This window comes from Nyctereutes procyonoides, unplaced genomic scaffold, assembly GCF_905146905.1.
Source record: "Nyctereutes procyonoides isolate TBG_1078 unplaced genomic scaffold, NYPRO_anot_genome, whole genome shotgun sequence".
Taxonomy (NCBI): Eukaryota; Metazoa; Chordata; class Mammalia; order Carnivora; family Canidae; genus Nyctereutes; species Nyctereutes procyonoides.
This window is the reverse complement of record NW_026575128.1, coordinates 11,977,394-11,996,445: the sequence shown is the minus strand read 5'-3', so window position 1 is coordinate 11,996,445 and position 19,052 is coordinate 11,977,394. Positions and strand designations below refer to the sequence as shown.

The 19,052-nt window shown below is 39.6% G+C and overlaps 1 protein-coding gene and 1 pseudogene across 1 annotated transcript in view; both read right to left on the bottom strand.

Moving 5' to 3' along the window:
* The window catches only part of AGBL4 (AGBL carboxypeptidase 4), a 1,386,151-nt gene that overhangs the window by 464,600 nt on the left and 902,499 nt on the right, over positions 1-19,052 (bottom strand). Inside the window, exon 5 of the mRNA XM_055341596.1 lies at positions 16,919-17,135. Within this exon, the coding sequence (XP_055197571.1) occupies positions 16,919-17,135 (217 nt within the window). The remainder of the gene's footprint in view (positions 1-16,918; positions 17,136-19,052) is intronic.
* LOC129520549 (mitochondrial carrier homolog 2-like) lies at positions 6,740-16,992 on the bottom strand (annotated as a pseudogene).

Below are 19,052 nucleotides of genomic sequence, written 5' to 3'. Positions count from 1 at the left end.
GTTCTTTCATTTTTGCTTGTACCTTCATCTGCTACCTTCTCCAACTCTGCCTGCAGGTGTAACAGAGAAGCTGAATCAGGAAAGGACATATGGCCTTGTTTTGTAGGGCAAAGATGCAGAGAAGCTGGAAGGACTGAATCAGCCTCCCCAAGTAGGCTAAAGGCAGGAAACCCAGGAGAACAAAGGTAGTGACACAGGCATGGAGAAGATGGAGGCAGGCTAGGCCATGAGGCAAGCCAGGAAGGAGGCAAAATAGAGTCCTACAAGACAATTTCGTCCTAAGGAAGAACCCTGGAAACTCAAGAAGATAAAGCCCTCTTCACTGCCATGTGAGCACTTCCAAGGACAAAGAGTAGTCAGTGAAAGGACCTATGCAGAATGACAGCATACAGGTTAAAGACCTGGATACAAATCTTGGTTCCACCACTTACTAGGCTATGTGAGCTGAGCCCTAGTTTCTTCACTTACATAAGGTAATAATAACAGCAACCCTTTATTAGTCCTGAAGATGAAATGATTACATGGGATAAAAACAGAGCCTGACACATGGTATATGGGGGGAAAATGGTAAATAATATGCCTGAAAGCACTCTGACGAAATGCAAACAACATGAGGTTCCAAATCAGGAAACCTAAGTCATACTCCTAGATACTACAGATCTCTTTGTTTCCTTAGCTAGGAAAGGAAGGTGTTAGAAGACACATCTTTCAGGGTCTTTTTAGGTCCAACTTTCAGGACTTCAGCCACTTGTAGCATAGGCATCACAAATGGGAAAAAGAAATGGAAAATCCTAGCCATCTGTCTCTCCTCCCAACTCCTGTAAAATATAGGCAGCTTGGACAAACAATATCAAGATTGGGTAATATTCTGCTGACCTAGTTAGACAAGTTAAGAAACTCTTAAATATGTATGAATATTATCGAATGAAAAAGAGGAGGCTGATTCGAGTAGCTACAGTGCATATTAATATCTTATTATTAGCCACTTTAATGTAGGAAATATACTGGAAACTGCCTTTTCTATAAAATACAATTTGGAGAAGAGAATACCTCTATTCTCGTCTCAGCAAATAATTATCTTTTAATGCTAAACTATGGTAAATAAATCAGAGAAATCAAATTATATTGGAGGATGAAGTTAAATAATTTAGAAAAAAAAGGAGTACAGCATTTAATAAATTAATCCAGAAATGATATCTGTTTGGGAAGGCAAACAAGGAATTTGAAAATTTTCCATTTTCTCCTTTTAAGAGAATTATGAACTAACATATGTACTCAACAAAAATTTCTTGAGAACTTACTCTGAACCCAGCAATCGTACAGCCACAAAGAGGAATACAACCCATGTCATGGCAGGCATCAGTACTTTATTCCTTTTTGTGGAATTTCTGTGAACATACATTTTTAATTCTCTTGAATGTATACCTAGGAGTGGAATTGTTAGGCCATAGGGTAATTCTGTGCTTAACATTTTGAGGAACTCCCAAATGTTTTCCAAAGCAACTGCATTTTACACTCCCACCAGTAATATATGAGGGTCTCAGTTTCTCCACATCCTCCCCAACATTGTTATTGTCCTTCTTCTTTTATTATTAAGAGGCTGAGATAGGACACTTCACTGTGGTTTTAATTTGCATTTCCCTGAGGCTAATGATGTTACGTATCCTTTTTTTTTTTTTAATGTTGAGTATCCTTTTATGTGCGTATTGGCCATTTTTTATCTTCTTTGGAGAAATGTCTACTTAGATCCAGTGCCCATTCTTAAATTGTGGGTTTTTTTTTTGTCTTTTTACTGAATTGTAGGAGCTCTTTATATATTCTTGATACAAGTTCCTTTTCAGATATATAATTTGAAAATATTTTATTTCATTGTATAACTTGTCTTCTAGCTTTCTTGGTGGTATCATTTGCAGTATATAAAAGTTTTTAATTTCGACAAAGTTCAATTTGTCTTTTGCTGCTTGTGCTTTTGGTGTCATATCTAAGAAACCATTGACTAACTTAAGATCACAAAGATATACTATACTCCTCTGTTTTCTTCTAAGAAATTTATAGCGTTACTTCTTACAGATAAATCCACATTTAAAGGTTTTGGTGTTTTTTTTTTTTTTTTGCCAATAAAAAAGAGAATAAGGAAACAGGGAAAGGAGGAATCAGAGGTCAGCAGTGATAGAGGAAAAGAAATGGCAGTAGCAACCTCCTGGGAGAATGATGAACCACAGGGAGGTCCTTGCAGGTAGCACCTGACCTATTTCATCCCTCCCGGACATCTGTTAACAATCCTACAGAGACAAGCAGAGCCCTGGAAGAAGGTTACTGCAACCTCATATGCGTTGCTGGCCAAAGGATTCCCTGGGAAGTTCAACAGCTTATTCTGGGAAGGAGCACAGATTCCAGCCAGGGGACATCAGTCAAGCCCCACCTGGATTTTCCAATTCCAACTGCCATGGTGTAGGCTGACTCGTAAGTAACCTTTCTTCTTTCCAGGCCCTGTGCTTTGTCTCTCTCGTGGCCTGTGAACAACATGCCCCATCATATTATTCCCAAGCCACTACTGGTCGTCACAGTCACTAAAAGTAACATAAAGTGAACTTCTTGAAGGTAAGATTGTACAGTCAACAAATTCTGAGGCTAACATCATGTTGCAAGTTGCTCTAAAATCTTACATTTTTGAGACTTTGTTTAAGCCAAATAAATACAAGGTCAAAAGTTATAGACAGTGATCTGATGTTTTGCACAGAAACAATCTCCTTGAATGCTAATAATAGGATTCTAGGAAAATATCCAGTTCATTTATCAAGTGTCCTTGTAACAAGACATTTTTGTTAGAAAATGGATAATAATGATTTGCAGATGATTCTATTTTCTTTTCCCTAAGAGCCTGTAAGAAGTCATGCTTGCCTTTCTCAGTTTCCAACCACTGTCTTTGTGGTACTTCTGCCTTTTAGGAATAGCCAAGAGATAACATCAGAATTAGTTGATAGATGGGTTTTATTCCTCCCTTCACCCTTTTCCCTTTTTGTATAAAAGGTATATAATATTTGAGCTCTATCTTGGAGGACTTAATGGGTGAAAAGAGCTAAAATATTACCTCACCTATACAGTTCTTAGGAGTCTTTTCCATGTTCCTGTAGTTCCTTTCCTATCCCCAACCAATAACCTATATCTTTTTTTTTTCTACACAGGTATTACCACTTATAAGTAGTATACTCTTGAAAAAGTTACTTAACTTCTCTGTTTCCTATTCCTATTTGCCTGTTTCCTCATCAGCAAAATTGGGATAATAGTAGTATCTGTTTCATAAAGTTGCTAAAGCTGATTAATGATAGTAAAGCAGCTAGAATAGTACTTGACAAGGAGTAACTACTCTGAATGTTAGCTGGTTTCATTTTTATATGACAAACTGTATACCTTCAGGAGAGCTTAGAGTCTGTTAAGGGAAACAGTATTGCAAATGCATTATATCCAAATATTTACAGCCAATGCAGGAGGCACTTTCACATCTGTTATCTAATATCTGCTAGAAATGTCTTGTCATGACAATGACCTAAAGCTAAATTATAGTGCCTAGTTTGCTGATGAAGTTTAAAGTGGTTATTTGACATGTCAAGATATAAGTGGCAGAACCAAAATTAAAATCCCAATATGGCTCTAGCTCTGATGATCTTCCTACTTAAATTATGACTGAATAGGGGGTTTCTCTGGATATCTTTTGAAGGGAGGGGGCACTAATTTATGAGGAAAGAGAGGTTAAGTAATTGGCCTAAGGTTACACAGTTAATGAGTAGCAGAGTCAGGGTTCTAAGCCACACAGCTCACACTCCTGACTTAGGCATCTAATTTTATTCTCACTGCCTTGTAGTTACTTAGTTAATGTTTGCAGAAAGAATAGACAAATAAGCAAACTTTGCAGACAGATCTGGGAGTGAGACACAGTGGGCTGAAGTGGACAATTGAGGTATCAGCTGCTGAGCTTCCAGCTGGACTCATGTAACAAAGTCTCTCAAACTAGTCTGGGGAGTAGTGCATCAGGGAAGAACTTCAGGAGCTAGTAATGTTCAAATTGGATCCTGAAAGCAGAATAGAAAGTAGCCAGGCAAAGGGCCATGGAGAAAGAACATTCCAGATATGTAGGCCGGTGTGTATACAAGCTAGAGAGAAAATCCATGGCTGACAGAAAGAACTTCAGGGAGGCCAGTGTGGGTAGAGCAGAGAGAGCAAAATGACAGGGTTATGAGACAGGCTGAAGAAGCAGGCAGAGGCCAGATTACGCAGGATCTTACAGACCAAGCTAAGAATTTGTTATTTTATCTTAAACCACTGAGAGACAAGGTGTTCAATGGGTCATTTTCAGGGATACTGAAATTATTCAATATGGTGGCAGCTGGGTAGAAAAGAATAATGGACCAAAGCTCCCCATGATTGAGGGAACTGTCCAAGAAGTAGGCAGATAAGAGTAATAAGGAATGGCAGAGGGTTATGTAGGTTGATGGCATAAGGCTCAAAACATGTCTTCGTTATAAAAGGGAGAGGAATGAATGGCCTAAAAAATAGCAGTCTGTTAGCACAAACGATGCCATCTGCCTAGCTAGCTAAGTAGTATTTGGTGAAAAGTCTACTGTGTCTTGGTCAGGTAGGTCCCAGAGGATCAGTGAAGCAGTGGGGGAGCACAAGTTTAGAAGGAAGGCTGGGACTTTCTGCTACCACTATAACGCTGACGTAGCTAGATGAGCAGAATAGAGAGAGAGCCTAGAGGCCTGTTCTACCTCACATCCTGTACCTGTTGGCTAAAGAAGCTGTTGTAATTCCCTGAGAGATGCTGATGGTTTGAACTAGGGCACTGCCAACAGAGATAAGGAAGGAATAGATTCTTAGGATACTGAGTTATAGCCTTGATCATATTTGGTAACAGACAGTATGCAAGAAGTGAATAGAAAGGAGTTAAGTAGGACAGGTTTCCGGCATGGGAAATGGAGTGATGGTGATACATTCACTGACAGGAAACCCGGGTCTGGAGCAGACGTGTGGCAATCTGGGTCAGTCTCTGCAGCATGAGTAAATCAGACATGGGCCTCCTTATTCCAGCAGTGAAGAACCCAGGGTCACAATTCCCAGCATCTCCCCTCCAGGCCCTTGCTCACCCAGTGCTGAGGTTTAGAATGGATGAGCTACCTGCAGCAGTCGGGTAAGTTGGAAAGTCCCTCACCAGATGCTGGGAGGATATATCTGCCTCCAATTAATTGAGACTCTTTTTGGAGGGAACAGCAAAAACTATGCCAAGAGAGTGGTGACTTGTGAAGTGGCCTGCTGGAAGGGAGCCAAAACTACTAAGCTTATTTAATTTAGAGTGTCTGATCAGGACAAGGTTTGGTACAGATGGGGGTCCACAGAACTCTCCTGAGAGGTGGATTAGGGAATGATAATTGAGATTACTAACTTCCAACAATTATTCAATTTAAAACCCAGCCAAAAAGATGTAATTATTTTTCATACATTTGTTTGGTCATGTTGCCAGCTGCACTTCCATGATGTTTCACTTCAAAGGGGAAGAAGGAACAAAGGGGAAGGAACAGGAAAAAAATGGAAGAGAGATACTTTATTTTGAAGTTACCATGCTGATAAGAATGGTGCTGGCCCTTTCTAGTTTCTTTTTTGTGTTACTGTCTTCTGTCCCCTGACTTTCCTGTCCACAGGGCCATCAGTTTCCTCTAGCTACTTTCTGAGATCCTAGCTTTTCTTCACAAGTCCTATACGGATTGTTGTAGAAGCTGCCAGGATTCATATCTTTTTTTTTATTTATTTATGATAGTGAGAGAGATAGAGAGAGATAGAGAGAGAGAGAGAGAGAGAGAGGCAAAGACACAGGCAGAGGGAGAAGCAGGCTCCATGCACTGGGAGCCCGATGTGGGATTCGATCCCGGGTCTCCAGGATCGCGACCTGGGCCAAAGGCAGGCGCCAAACCGCTGCGCCACCCAGGGATCCCAGGATTCATATCTTAAATTTTTCCAATCTTCTTATACTTGCCCACTTTGCTCCTAAACCTAAATTGAATTTAATTGAATTGTGTTGAAGGCAGGCAAAATCTTGTTCACTTAGGTAACTAACACTATTGGAGTTAGAAGCATAATCAAACTCAGAGACTGATATAGAATTTATTTTTAAAAATGCCAATTTAGGCATTCCAGAGAAGTCTCTGATAATATGCACGGATCTCTAATCTTAGGGGTCTCATCCTGTTAAACACTTATATACTTGACTTAAATTAATACTTAAAAACTACATACTTTAAAAAATCTAAGTGAAGACACTAATGGTACAGGTAAAAGAATCTAAGAATCAAAATGATCACAGCAAGCTAGAATGAAGGGTTAAAACCAATGGTAGGACAAGTATAAGGGGTCACAATTATATTTCTAAAATCTATAGGCTAATGCAGTATTCTGGATTGGATCCTGGGACAGAAAAAGAACATCGGTGAAAAAACAGGTGAAATCTGAATATAGTTTTGTTGTTTAGTTAATGGTAATGTATCAATGTTAATTTATTTGTTTTGACAAATGCTCCATGGTTTTAGCATTAGAGGAAACTAGGTGAAGTATTATCTTTTCATTTTTCCCCATTTTCTCAAGATTAAATGATTATTTTAAAAGTGTGCCACACTATATAGAAATCAACATTCTTTCCTATAATTCTATGCATCTGGGGCCACAATAATATCATTGTCCCTGTCCCACATCTTTAAATTAACATTCTCAGGTCACAACAATAAGTCTACTCAAAGGGGACTATGCGGAAAAACTATTTCCTCAGCTCATATTTCTCTCTTGTTGTAGCATGCACCAGCAATCTATCTAGGAAGTACATATTGAGGAGTAAGGAGGGGATCCACCAGCAAGCTCACAGTTGTTGACAGCCATAAGATTAGAGATAAGCACAAACAGGTAGGTCAACATACTGGCAAAAAATTCTGTGACAGCTTGGGAATAACTTTCATACATGGTGGAAACCCATTGTCCAGTGCATAGGTACTGTCAAGGTAGGCTGGTGAGTTTCAGAGCTCTAATGAAACGATGTCCCCTTAGAGGTGAAAAATAAGAGCCACAAAATATCCTAGGATGCCTTCTTCTCAATACATGGTCGCCATAGAGTTACAAAGTTCACAGTACTTGGATTCTCTGCTTATGAATTGTACCACAGATCTCAGAGTGATCACCTGGGAGGGTTGTGTGATGAAGGTTGCAGCAGAACAAGTCATCATCTCTCAAGTTGTCTCCTTGATAACTTGGTTGAAGGAAGATGTGACTTCTTTCTGTACATTTCCAGGTCCTATCTCTTCAATCTTTTCACACTCCTGGTAAAGCTGTCAAACTTTAACCTGGACCACAGTTTGAAGGACTCCTGAACACAGTCTTGGAGCTAAGTCTATGAATGCTTCGCATCAATGCTCATAAGGTACTAAACATAACAAAACAGATGAGGAAGCTAACATACTTGTTGACCCCAAATATCTTGTCTTATTGTTAGAGGAAAAGCTCATATTACACCTGGATGAGCACTTTCATGTACATAAGTTGCTAGGACACAATGGTGACACCAGAACCCAGGAGTACCTGACTGGCCATGTCCATCATGATGGCACCAGGAAATGGTCTACCTTTAAAAAAAATAAATAAATCTAAAATTATTCTAAAATAAAAGTTTTATTTAAAAAATACCAGAGGAATTAAAATAGCCTTATTTAATGAACAACAAGAACAAAAATCAACTACAGGGAGACTTCACTGCTAAAAGAAGCTAATGTAAACTCTTGTAACATTTCTAGAGATTTAGCATTCAGAGCAAGTTAGGCAATAGTCTTATTCTGCTGCAGGAAGCTTATATTGCCTATAAAATTTTATATTCAGTTCTGATATTTTAAAAGTATTTTATTTATTTGAGAGAGAGAGAGAGAGAGAGAGAGAGAACACACACAGGGGGAGTGGCAGGCAGAGGGAGAGGGAGAAGCAGGCTCCCCACAGAGCACGGAGCCCAATGCAGGGCTCAATCCTAGGACTCCAGGATCATGACCTGAGCTGAAGGCAGATGCTTAAAAGACTGAGCCACACAAGTGCCCCAGTTCTGATATTTTATAATGGAAATTAACCTAGATTATGTCCAGAGAACAACAAAGAAGGCACAAAGTTTAGAAATGATAGAATTTGCAGAAATATAGAGTTATAGGGACAGAGGAAGAAGGAAAGGACTAGCCTGGAGAAGACTCGTGAGGGGTGTGTGGTGACCGGCTTGCTATCTTCGCAGACCTCTCCAGGAGCTAAAGAGCAAGTACACGAGAAGCAGACTCAGAGGGTGGAGTTAGAATCAAGGAGAAAGTTTACAGGGAGGTGGCTCTTTCTGGGAATGGCGGAGATTTTTTCTCTGAAATGGGGCTCAGGCTCCTCAAGAAATGTGTGAGCAGAGGCTGAAAAGTTATAGTTCTGGAATGTTAAGAGAAGACATTGGTCTATACAATTTGGGTCCTTGCCCATAGAAGATTCCTAATATATTTGCTAAACTTGAATGTGACCCTTATAGTCTTTGCCAACTCTAGAGATTATGTGAGGTGTTAAGATCAGAGAGACCAGCTTTTCTAGGCATATCTATGGCATTCTCCTTTTTATACGTGGTGTCTTGTAGTAATTTTCCCTCAGGTACTTTTGGTTAACAAATATCTCTGTCCATAGGTGGGAAAGCCACCCGGAAGGACAGGCAGGAGTTAACATGACTTCTAGATCACTGTCACCAGCAAGTGCAGCCTGGAGATAGAAGAGTTAAGTGCCGCAGTGATCATGATCTTTCCTGCCTGGTTCCTCACTGCCCACAGGAAAAAGTCCAAGTTCTGGAGGTTGGCATTCAAGGCACTCCTGGGCCAGCCTCCTTCTACCTCTCCTTCTTTCCCCATCACTACTCCTTCTGTTCTTCTTCTTAGGTTGATCTCATGCTCTCATCGTCTGGAACTGCACACAACTGTCAGGACTCATCATGTGTCTCAGCCTCTGTATCAGTATTTTGATTCTCAATTTGAGATATCTTCTTCCCTAAGGCTTTGTTTCCTCCGTTGTGCCCCTTCTCTGCCCACTACCTCTATGATATCAAGTCTCTTACCATTATTGCCATTATTAGTTTTTACATCTGTGTTGCCTATTACATTGAATGCTATTCAGGGATAAGGTCTGTTTTGTTCCATCTGTCTGCTGCCAGCACCCCGTATAGAGCCTGCCAGGCAGAAAGTACTCATCAGATATTGGTAGTATTGTAGAATGACTTTGCAAGAATTTAGTAAATGAATATACAGGTGAATAGAATATTTCCTATCCAGGACTGGTTTAGAGTCCATTTTTTAAGAGTCTACAAAGGCTTGGCTTCAAGTTCCAACTGCATGGTATAGACAAATTACTTGATCTCATTGCATCTCAGTTTTTAAAAATACAAATGGAAGAAGATAATCCTGATATATTTCAGAGCTTAAATTCTTCTAAGTGAATCCTTCACTCCAAAACTCATCCTTTTTCCTAATTTATCAAATATTGCCTGTCTCTTCCTACTAGAATATAAGTCCATGAAGGCATGAATTTCTGCCTGGTTTTCACTGCTGTATCCCCAGAGCCTAGACCATGCTGGTTCAATGTCAAGCACTCAATAACAGTATGAATCACATAATAGTAGTGTTGTGCGGACTGAGTAACATAATGCATATGAAGGTCACAGCACTGAGCCTACCACATGCTAAGCACTCAATAACTACCAATATTATAAAATAAAGATAAAGAAGCAACATTACAGCAGGCTGATGTGTGGCTCAGAACATACAATCAGGATATCATGAATGTTTGAATCATAATTTATGTTGGAATTGAAAAGGATGCTTGAAATAATCTGGTCTGACTTTCTGAGGCCCAAAAAAGGAGAAGTGCTTTTCTCAAAGTCACAGAGGTAGCCAGTGTCAGAACCTAGACAATATTTTCCCCATATTTCTAGTGATTCTCTAAAATATACTATCAGATTATTATTATTATTGTTTTTTGTGAGATACTTCCTTTCTGAAAGTATCTTTATGTACAGGAATGGCTCTCCATCTAATCCTTTCAACACACACACACACACACACACACACAGTTAGGTGTTCATCTAATTAGTCAGTGGTGTATGAAAATATACTGTATTTTACTGTGTCTGGCAGTACAGGGTTGTATGATTGAAAAACTAATGTTGGGCAGCCCGGGTGGCTCAGTGGTTTAGCGCCACCTTCGGCCCAGGGCGTGATGCTGGAGACCCGGGATCAAGGCCCACATCAGGCTCTCGGCGTGGAGCCTGCTTCTCTCTCTGCCTGTGTCTCTGCCTGTCTCTCTCTCTCTCTCTCTCTCTCTCTCTCTCTCTGTGTGTGTGTGTGTGTGTGTGTGTTTCTCATGAATAAATAAATAAATAAATCTTTAAAAAAAAACTTAATGTTTGTCAATTAAAATCTACTTTGGCTATGTCAGAAGGAGTGTATTGGTACCCTATTTCCAAAAAACAAAACAAAACAAAAGCTGGATAAAACTAACAACCATTTCAGTGTTTTGGAAATTGACCAAAGACAGACAACAATCTCAAAACTGTTGAACTTCGGGTAATAAGAATGGGAATCTGTGATGTGCTGTGGTTGCTCCATCTTGCCCCAAGCTTGGTTGCAGGGTTCTGTTACGGCAGGCCACACTCTAAGGAGGATTGGAAGCTTCTCTGTCATGGTCAAAGGGACTCAGTTTGGAAAAGTGGAAAGTGCTCACACCAAGCAGTACTGTCTGTGAAAACACTCATCACACAGGTTGGCAAGCAAGGAGGGCCTGCAGTTGCATAGCTAGGACAAACATATCCCTGGATGAGTCTAGGTGCAGCCTTAGTAGAGACCTGAGAAGGCTCAAGCCAGTCACACACTCCTCAACAACTTCGAAGCTGCGTAAATGCTCATGGTATACACAACACAGAAGGGAAAGTAAGAGCCAGGGCAGACTTGAAAATTGCCCAGACTTTGTGCTCCCCATACCCACATACAGATACACTGACAGAGGATGGAAATATTATGGGCTCAGGGTGGGTGAGCACAAACTCAGCCCAGTAACAGCTGACCACTAACCTACAGAGATACAGGGTTGGCTCCTTGAGAATCCAGGCTTAAAACTAGGAAAGAGAAAAAGAAAAACTGAGCAGAGACCAAAGAGAAAGAAACCATGGTAATTCACAGATAAAGGTTAGTCTTTTCAATAAGCAGTGCTAGAACAACTGGATATCCATGTGCAAAAAGTATGAGTTAGACCCTTACCGTATGCCATACATAAAAAAATAATTCAAAAAATTCAAAAAACTTCAAAATCAATCACAGACTGAGATGTAAGCGAAAAAAATATAATAAAACATGGGAGAAAACCTTTGTGGTTTTCAGTTGGGCAAAGAGTCTCAGATGAGAATCCAAAGCATGATCCATAAGAGAAAAAATTTGATAAATTAGACTTCAAAATTTAAAACTTCTGTTCTTCAAATAACATGGTTAAGAGAATTAAATATAAAGCATAGATTAGAAGAAGATATTTGCAAAGCATGTATCAGACAAAGAACTTGAATTAAAAATAAAGAACTCTCAAAACTCATTATAAGGACACAACATAGTGTTTTTAAGTGAGCAAAAGATTTAAAATGACACTTCATTTAAGAAGATACATGGATGGCAAATAAGCCCATGATGAGATAATCCACATAATTAGTCATTAGGGCAATAAAATTTTTTTGTATATGTTTTAATTGGAGTTTGATTTGCCAACATATAACATCCAGTGCTCATCCCGTCAAGTAGGGCAATACAATTTAAAACCACGAGGAGGGCAGCCCCGGTGGCTCAGCAGTTTAGCACCGCCTTCAGCCCAGGCCATGGTCCTGGGGTCCCGGGATCAAGTCCCACATCAGGCTCCCAGCATGGAGCCTGCTTCTCCTCTGCCTGTGTCTCTGCCTCTCTCTCTCTCTCTCTCTCTATCTCTCATGAATAAATAAATAAAATCTTAAAAAAAATAAAATAAAACCACGACGAGATACCACTATATACCCACTAAAATGGCTACAATAAAAAATATAGATAATTCCAAGTGTTAACAAGAACATAGAGAAACTATAACTCTCCCTCTTGCCATTGCTGGAACACTACTAACTTGGAACACGGTGTGACAGCTTTTCTTTTTTTGACTTTGAACATGAACTTACTTATACGACCCAATGATTCCACTGCTAGATATCTACCCAAAAGAAAGTGGATCACATGTCTACTAAATGTATGCATATGAATATTCATAACATTATTATTCATAATAGCCCCAATCTGGAAACAATCCAAAAGTCTGCCAACTAAAGAATAAAAAAAAAAGTGCTATATATCTTTTCAATAGAATACTATTCAGCACCAAAAATGATCTACTGATACATGGCACAACATGGCTACACCTCAAAAATATAATGCTAAGTGAAAGATGCTGGATGCAAAAGATTTCATTTATATAAAATGTTCAGCAATAGAATTTATAGTGTTAGAAAAGATCAGTAGTTGCTACGGATCAGAATGGAAGTGAGGATTAACAAAGGAACTTTTTGGGATGATGGAAAAAAGTAGATGATGTTCTAAAAGTAGATTGTGATGACAGTGTAAAACTATAAATTTACTAAAAATCATAGAACTGTATCCTTACAATGAGTGAATTGTATGGTATATTAATTATACCTCAATATGGGTGTTAAAACAATAAGAAAAAAGATCTTTCCCATGATATATTTATCTTAAATGTCAGATTGCAGCATTAATGCATGTTCAAAGGGATTTTGTTTGAGGAAGTTAGAAGGGGCCACCAGTGAACAAGAAAATAAGATTCCACTTTGGATGACATAATTAGTAGCAATAGTAGCTATGGACATGGTGATTAATAGTTCCAGCACTATTCAAAATCTTGCTTTCTGCTCACTTTCCCCAAGATGTGGATGTTGGCATGTTTAGCCTTCCCACTTATAATTATCCTCCCTCCAAATTGGAATAAGGATTAACTAATTATAGTGGTGCGTTCAGACATGAGCCATACCAAACACCCTGGTAATGAAGAATTGTCCTATCTGGAAAAATAGTTGCATCTGCTTTGACGTGCAACCCACAGAGTTTCCCTAAACTAGTTTAGCCAGCACAGGTACACTCTGCGCTTCCATTAACTTTACTTTTTTAAGATGCTGCTTTGGATAAGGTAATCCCTTTGCCAAAAACCTACTGAGGCTCTTAGTTATTAGTCCAATATAGAAAGCATCAGTGGTCCATCAAAATGCCAGGATGTAGTGTTAGAAGCCACGGGTTTAAACCTTGTCTCTAATATGAATTAACCATGTTGTTTTAGGTAAGTAACTTATTTTTTTTAGCCTTAGATTATTTATTCTCCAAACTGGAATAATTTTGCCTACTCTTTTATGTAAAAAAAGATAATATACATTTAGTACTTGACCCCACATCTGTGTGTTAAATCTGAATAAAGGCTGTAGCTCTAGTTCCTTTCCCTGCCCCCTCCTCACAATTCCTTAATATGACAATTAAAGCTTTCTAGAGTTAGGCCCTGATATTCCTATTTATCCCCATCTTCTACTGGAAGATTCCCAATACTAACCAATTATCACCATGCAATGACTCTGGCTATATCCTGCCATCTGGGCTGTCTTCTCCCCAACTTTGCATTTAGTATTCCTACTCATCTTTTAAGACTCAGCATAAAGCCTATCTTCTCCCTGATGGTTAGTCTGACCATTACTTTTCCAAATAACTTATGAGATCCTTAATTATATACTTAAAAATATTATTTCTGTCTGACTATGTCTTATTTCCTCAGGTGTAGAATACATTTCTGGAAGTACACCAAGATTTGTTTTATATCCCACAGTGTTCCTCACAAGGCCTAAAGTAGGACAAGGGTCTCAACTTGTTGTTTTGTTTTGTTTTGTTTTTTTTCCTGAGGAGTTTCAAAGAATAATTTGAAAACATTATTCAAGTCCAATTTTTTCATTTTGTAGATGAAAGACTTGTTCCCAGAATGGGGAAGTAACATTCAAGGTCAGATGAGTAATTTGGTATTAGTGTTGAAAATGGAATTCAGGCTTCCTGTGGCAGAGACTTCAGACTGTCCTTCAAAACTGTCCTTCAGTTCTCCTACATATCTAGAGGACTACAGTTTTTAGCTGGAGACATGGTCACCCAAAATGAAGACTTCATGTCTCATCCTTACTTTAGAGAAAGGTGGATATGAGTTCTATGAAATGGAGTAGAAGAGAAAGTGCTATGTAACTGCATCTTCTCCATTCTTCCCCTACTTTCTTTATCCTGCTGCCTAAAACAAAGATCTGATGGTATAATTCCATCCTGGATCCACAATGAATTCATCCTTTCATTCATTCAACAATTCATTTAATAGCCATTCTGTTTGCACCTACATTCTACTTGGCATAAATCTAAGAAGGGGTTGGGGTGGACACAGGAATGAAATGTACAATTCTTGCTCTTAAGATTAAAAGTCACAAGTATTACATGAACTTCTCACTGTCTTAACTCATATCACAATTCATATCTGGCAAACACTCATCTCCTTTCTCTGACAGTCGCATCTCAGATAATCTTACTATTTCCAATAATAAATTGTCGATTAATCTACGTGTGCCTAATATGTTCTATTTGCTTTTCTACATCTCTCCACCATTTTCTTTGACCAGCGTGGCTTAATCTTTACTTCAATGGGCTCTCTTGTCCTCTAGCTTCTGGTTGGGTTGGTCAGTAGGGACCCCGAGAAGGAAATCAGAGGAGAGTAAGAGAATGAGTTCTATGTATTTATTTTTCTCAGTTCCCTCCCTGTGGGGTCATCTCAGGCTAACTTTATTCCTTAAGTGAAGGTCACTGTTCCACTCGAGGTGGCCTACGACACGACTCTCTACTATTGGGTTCTGGTAATCATTCCTTCCCTTTACACCCTTTGGGCTGTTACTAGCCCTGGGGAAATAAACTATACCCTGTGGTTTTCCTACACACTGCCCACACCTTGTAAATAGCCCATTTATTAAGCCTTCCTCAAATTATCCTAATGTGAGGCTGCCATCTGTTCCCTGCTAGCATGCTGACTGATAGACCATGTGTCCCAATTCCCAGTTTGAGATATATAGGCACCAGATACCCATGGCACCCACCAGAAGCACAGTTAGAAAGAGAGTTTAGTGAAGATATTTAGTAAAATCTTATAGAGAATCTCAGGCTATAAGAATACCATCATGACCACTAGATTTTGAGAACAGATTGGACTCTCAGGTACCTGAGCCATATACAGACTTTCTCTATTTCTCTCCTTCTTTGTGTATCCTGGACTAGACTCTGTCTTTTAAGCAGTCTAGTCTTGAAAACTTTTATTTAAAGTGGGACTCCCTTCAAGGTGGAACTCACAGTCACTGGGAAGAATCCACTTTTCCATCAACACATCTCAGAACCTCGAGTACGTATTATCTGCCAATGCCACCAGTATTCTCACTTAGGATCTTTAAAGTAGTCTATATACTGATTTGAGAGGCACAATCCACAATTTTTGAAGAATAAAACATAAAAACAATTTATCACCTGCTTATTCATTACAAGTAGCTGAAGTATCATTGGCCACAGAGAACAATGATAGGCAGAACAATGCACCCCTTTCCAAAATGTCCAAGTCCTAATCCCAGAAAACTGTGAATCTGTTACTTTACATGACAAAAAGGACTTTACCAAAGTGATTAAGTTAAAGTTCTTTAGATGTAGACACTATCCTGGATTATCTGGGTGAGCCCAACACAATTACAAGGATTCTTATAAGTAAAAGAGGGAGGCAAGAAATTCAGTGGTAGAGTGATGCAGCCTGAGAAAGACTTAAGCTATTGCTGGTTTTGAAGGTGGAAGGGAATTACAAACTAAGAAATGCAAACAGCCTCTAGAAGCTGGGAAGAACAGGGAAACAAATTCTCTCCTGGAACCTCCAAAAGGAATGCAGACCTGCTGATATCTTTTTTTTTTTTTAATTTTTATTTACTTATGATAGTCAGAGAGAGAGAGAGAGAGAGAGAGAGGCAGAGACACAGGCAGAGGGAGAAGCAGGCTCCATGCACCGGGAGCCCGACGTGGGATTCGATCCGGGGTCTCCAGGATCGCGCCCTGGGCCAAAGGCAGGCGCCAAACCGCTGCGCCACCCAGGGATCCCAATATCTTGATTTTAGCCCAGTGAAACCAATTTCAGACTTTCTCTAAACTGTAAGATAATACATTCGTTTTGTTGTAAGCCAGCAAGTTCAAGACCATTTGTTAAGCCAGCAATAGGAAACTAATATAGAATAATAGAAGACTGAAATCTCTAGACCTAGAGAACTACACCTGGAAAGGAAGAAGGGTTAGGAACTGATGAATGGCAGAGACAGAGCACATGGTGGGCAGCACAACCAAACTGTACACCACCTGCTAATGTGACTGCAGGCAAGCTGAATTCATTAAAAGACAGAGGTTTTTGTTTTTGTTTTTTTATCTCAGAGGTTTACACTCATAAAATGCTTTCATGCCTTCAACATGCTTGTGACACCTAGTAGGAGCCTCCTTCTTTTCTCACTGGATTTTCTGTATTTTGTGAGAGAGCACCATCAGCTTCAATTCAGAAGGACAGGCATCTGTCTCATATCTTATTCTGTGACTTCCACAGAGGCAAAGAATGGTACAATGAAATTAATTATTAGAAGTTCCAGAGTATATGCAAAGCATCAATATCCATTATTTCCATTCTATAAAAACGCATTGTTAAGCTCCTCCCCCAAGGCTGCCTGGTTCTGACTCGGCCTTACCACACTCTGACCCAGCTGCTCCCGAAAGAAGTAGTCCATGTTTCTCTTTTGCAGGCCGTCAAGGTAATGCTGAAAGCGCGTGTATGTATATGGGTAGCAGTAAGCAAATTGGTAAATATCTTCCTCTCGGTCAAAACAAAATGCAAAGGACATCACATAATTCTTCCTATGGTCTGGGCACCGGTAGTAGTAAACATTTTTAGGTGGCAGCCTTTGCCTGAAAGATACAAACAAAAAAATGTGGACATATTAGACAATCATTCAAGCTTCAAAAGGTAATAAGCAGGAAGAGAAAAACTGTAACATCAAGAACTCCTCCTAGTGTCTGGGAATAACAACCACACCATCTATGATAAAGAAGAGACCAAGAGTTGGCAGTACTTTGTTCAAATTCCAGCCCCATCCTTTACCAGTTGTTTGGACAATGCAAATTTAAAAGATGAACAAGTTTTAGTCATTGTTTACTCTTATTTCGAGCATTTATTATATGCCTAGGCATTGTGCTAGATTCTTGATGTATAATGGTAAATAAGACTGGCATGTGTTTGTTCTCATGGAGCCTCTATTTTGGTGGGGAAGCAGTCAATAAAATATTAAAAATAAATATGCAATATAGTTACAGACTTTAAAAGTACCTTGAGGGCAACTGAAGACTCTGATATTTTACTGAAATAAACAGGGGAGGCTTGCTTTTCCTAGGGAAGTGTATTATAAGGCTTGTATTATAAGGCTAATTCAGGTCATTTTAAAATAAGCTAATATGCATTATAAATATTCAAGGGAGAGGAAAGAATACTCAACATTCATTTAAATTATTATTATTTTTCTACAGAGCATTTCATGACACTAATTTTCCACAGAAGCACTTTGGGAAATACAAATACACTGTGTAGGCAAATTTTGCTAAGTCATCACGCTCATTCTTCAAAAAGGAACTCTGAAAACATATACATGAGAAAAGGCAAAATGTTGTTCCAGTCATAATTCCCAGAACTTCTTTACATTCATCCCCACCATAGGCTCACTGTACCCTCTCATGAAGGTATGAGGAAGGTATGGCATCCAAACCATTCACACTGTTTCCCTGCAGTGAATGCCTCTCATTTCTATGTCTTCAAAATTCTGTTAATCCTACAAAACCCATCGCAAACTGTGCCTTTTCTATGATCAACCATTGACAATTCCAGGCCTGTTCAGCTCCCACATTTTGCAGTAATTCTTGATTCTTTATTGATGGCTTCCTAAGTCTCATCCACTAGGATCAGTTTGGAAACTCCTTAGAGGCAGGTATGTTTTCTTTTCTTTCTTTTTTTAAATATTTTATTTATTTATTTATTTATTTATTTATTTATTTATTTATTTATTTATTCATTAATTCATAAGAGACACACACACACACACAGAGAGAGAGAGAGAGAGAGAGAGAGGCACAGACGCAGGCAGAGGGAGAAGCAGGCTCCACGCAGGGAGCCCGACGCGGGACTCGATTGATCCCGGGACTCGAGGATCACATCCTGGACTGAAGGCAGCGTTAAACCGCAGAGCCACCCGGGCTGCCCAAGGCAGGTATGTTTTCTTGAGGGTTACTAGCACAGTAGAGGAAGGATGCAAGGCTCACCTGTAGGGGCTTGGCATTCAACTGAGAAGCCAAGAGACACAGGAGCATGTGGAGGACAGTGTGAGGAGGAGGGTGTAAGTGATAAGGCTGAGAAAAAACAAGATTGGTTCCAGGTATAGCAGCCTGAAGAAAATTGCTAAGAACTCCCAGAGCATTATAACATGCAGTTTGCAGCAGAATCTCACTTCTACCCTGGTGTCCTTCTGAGGCTGCCTCAGTAGCCAGAGTGGGAAGTACGGCTGTGGGCTTCCTGTGGAAGAGCAGAGGTTACAAAACACTAATTCTGTACATACAGTGGCTTGTATTGTTTGCCTGTTGCCATGGATCTTATGAATCTCACCCAAACATTAATGAAAAGCATAGAAGGGGCAGCCCAGGTGGCTCAGCGGTTTAGCGCTGCCTTCAGCCCAGGGCGTGATCCTGGAGACCCGGGATCGAGCACCACGTCAGGCTCCCTGCGTGGAGCCTGCTTCTCCCTCTGCCCGTGTCTCTGCCTCTCTCTCTGTCTCTCATGAA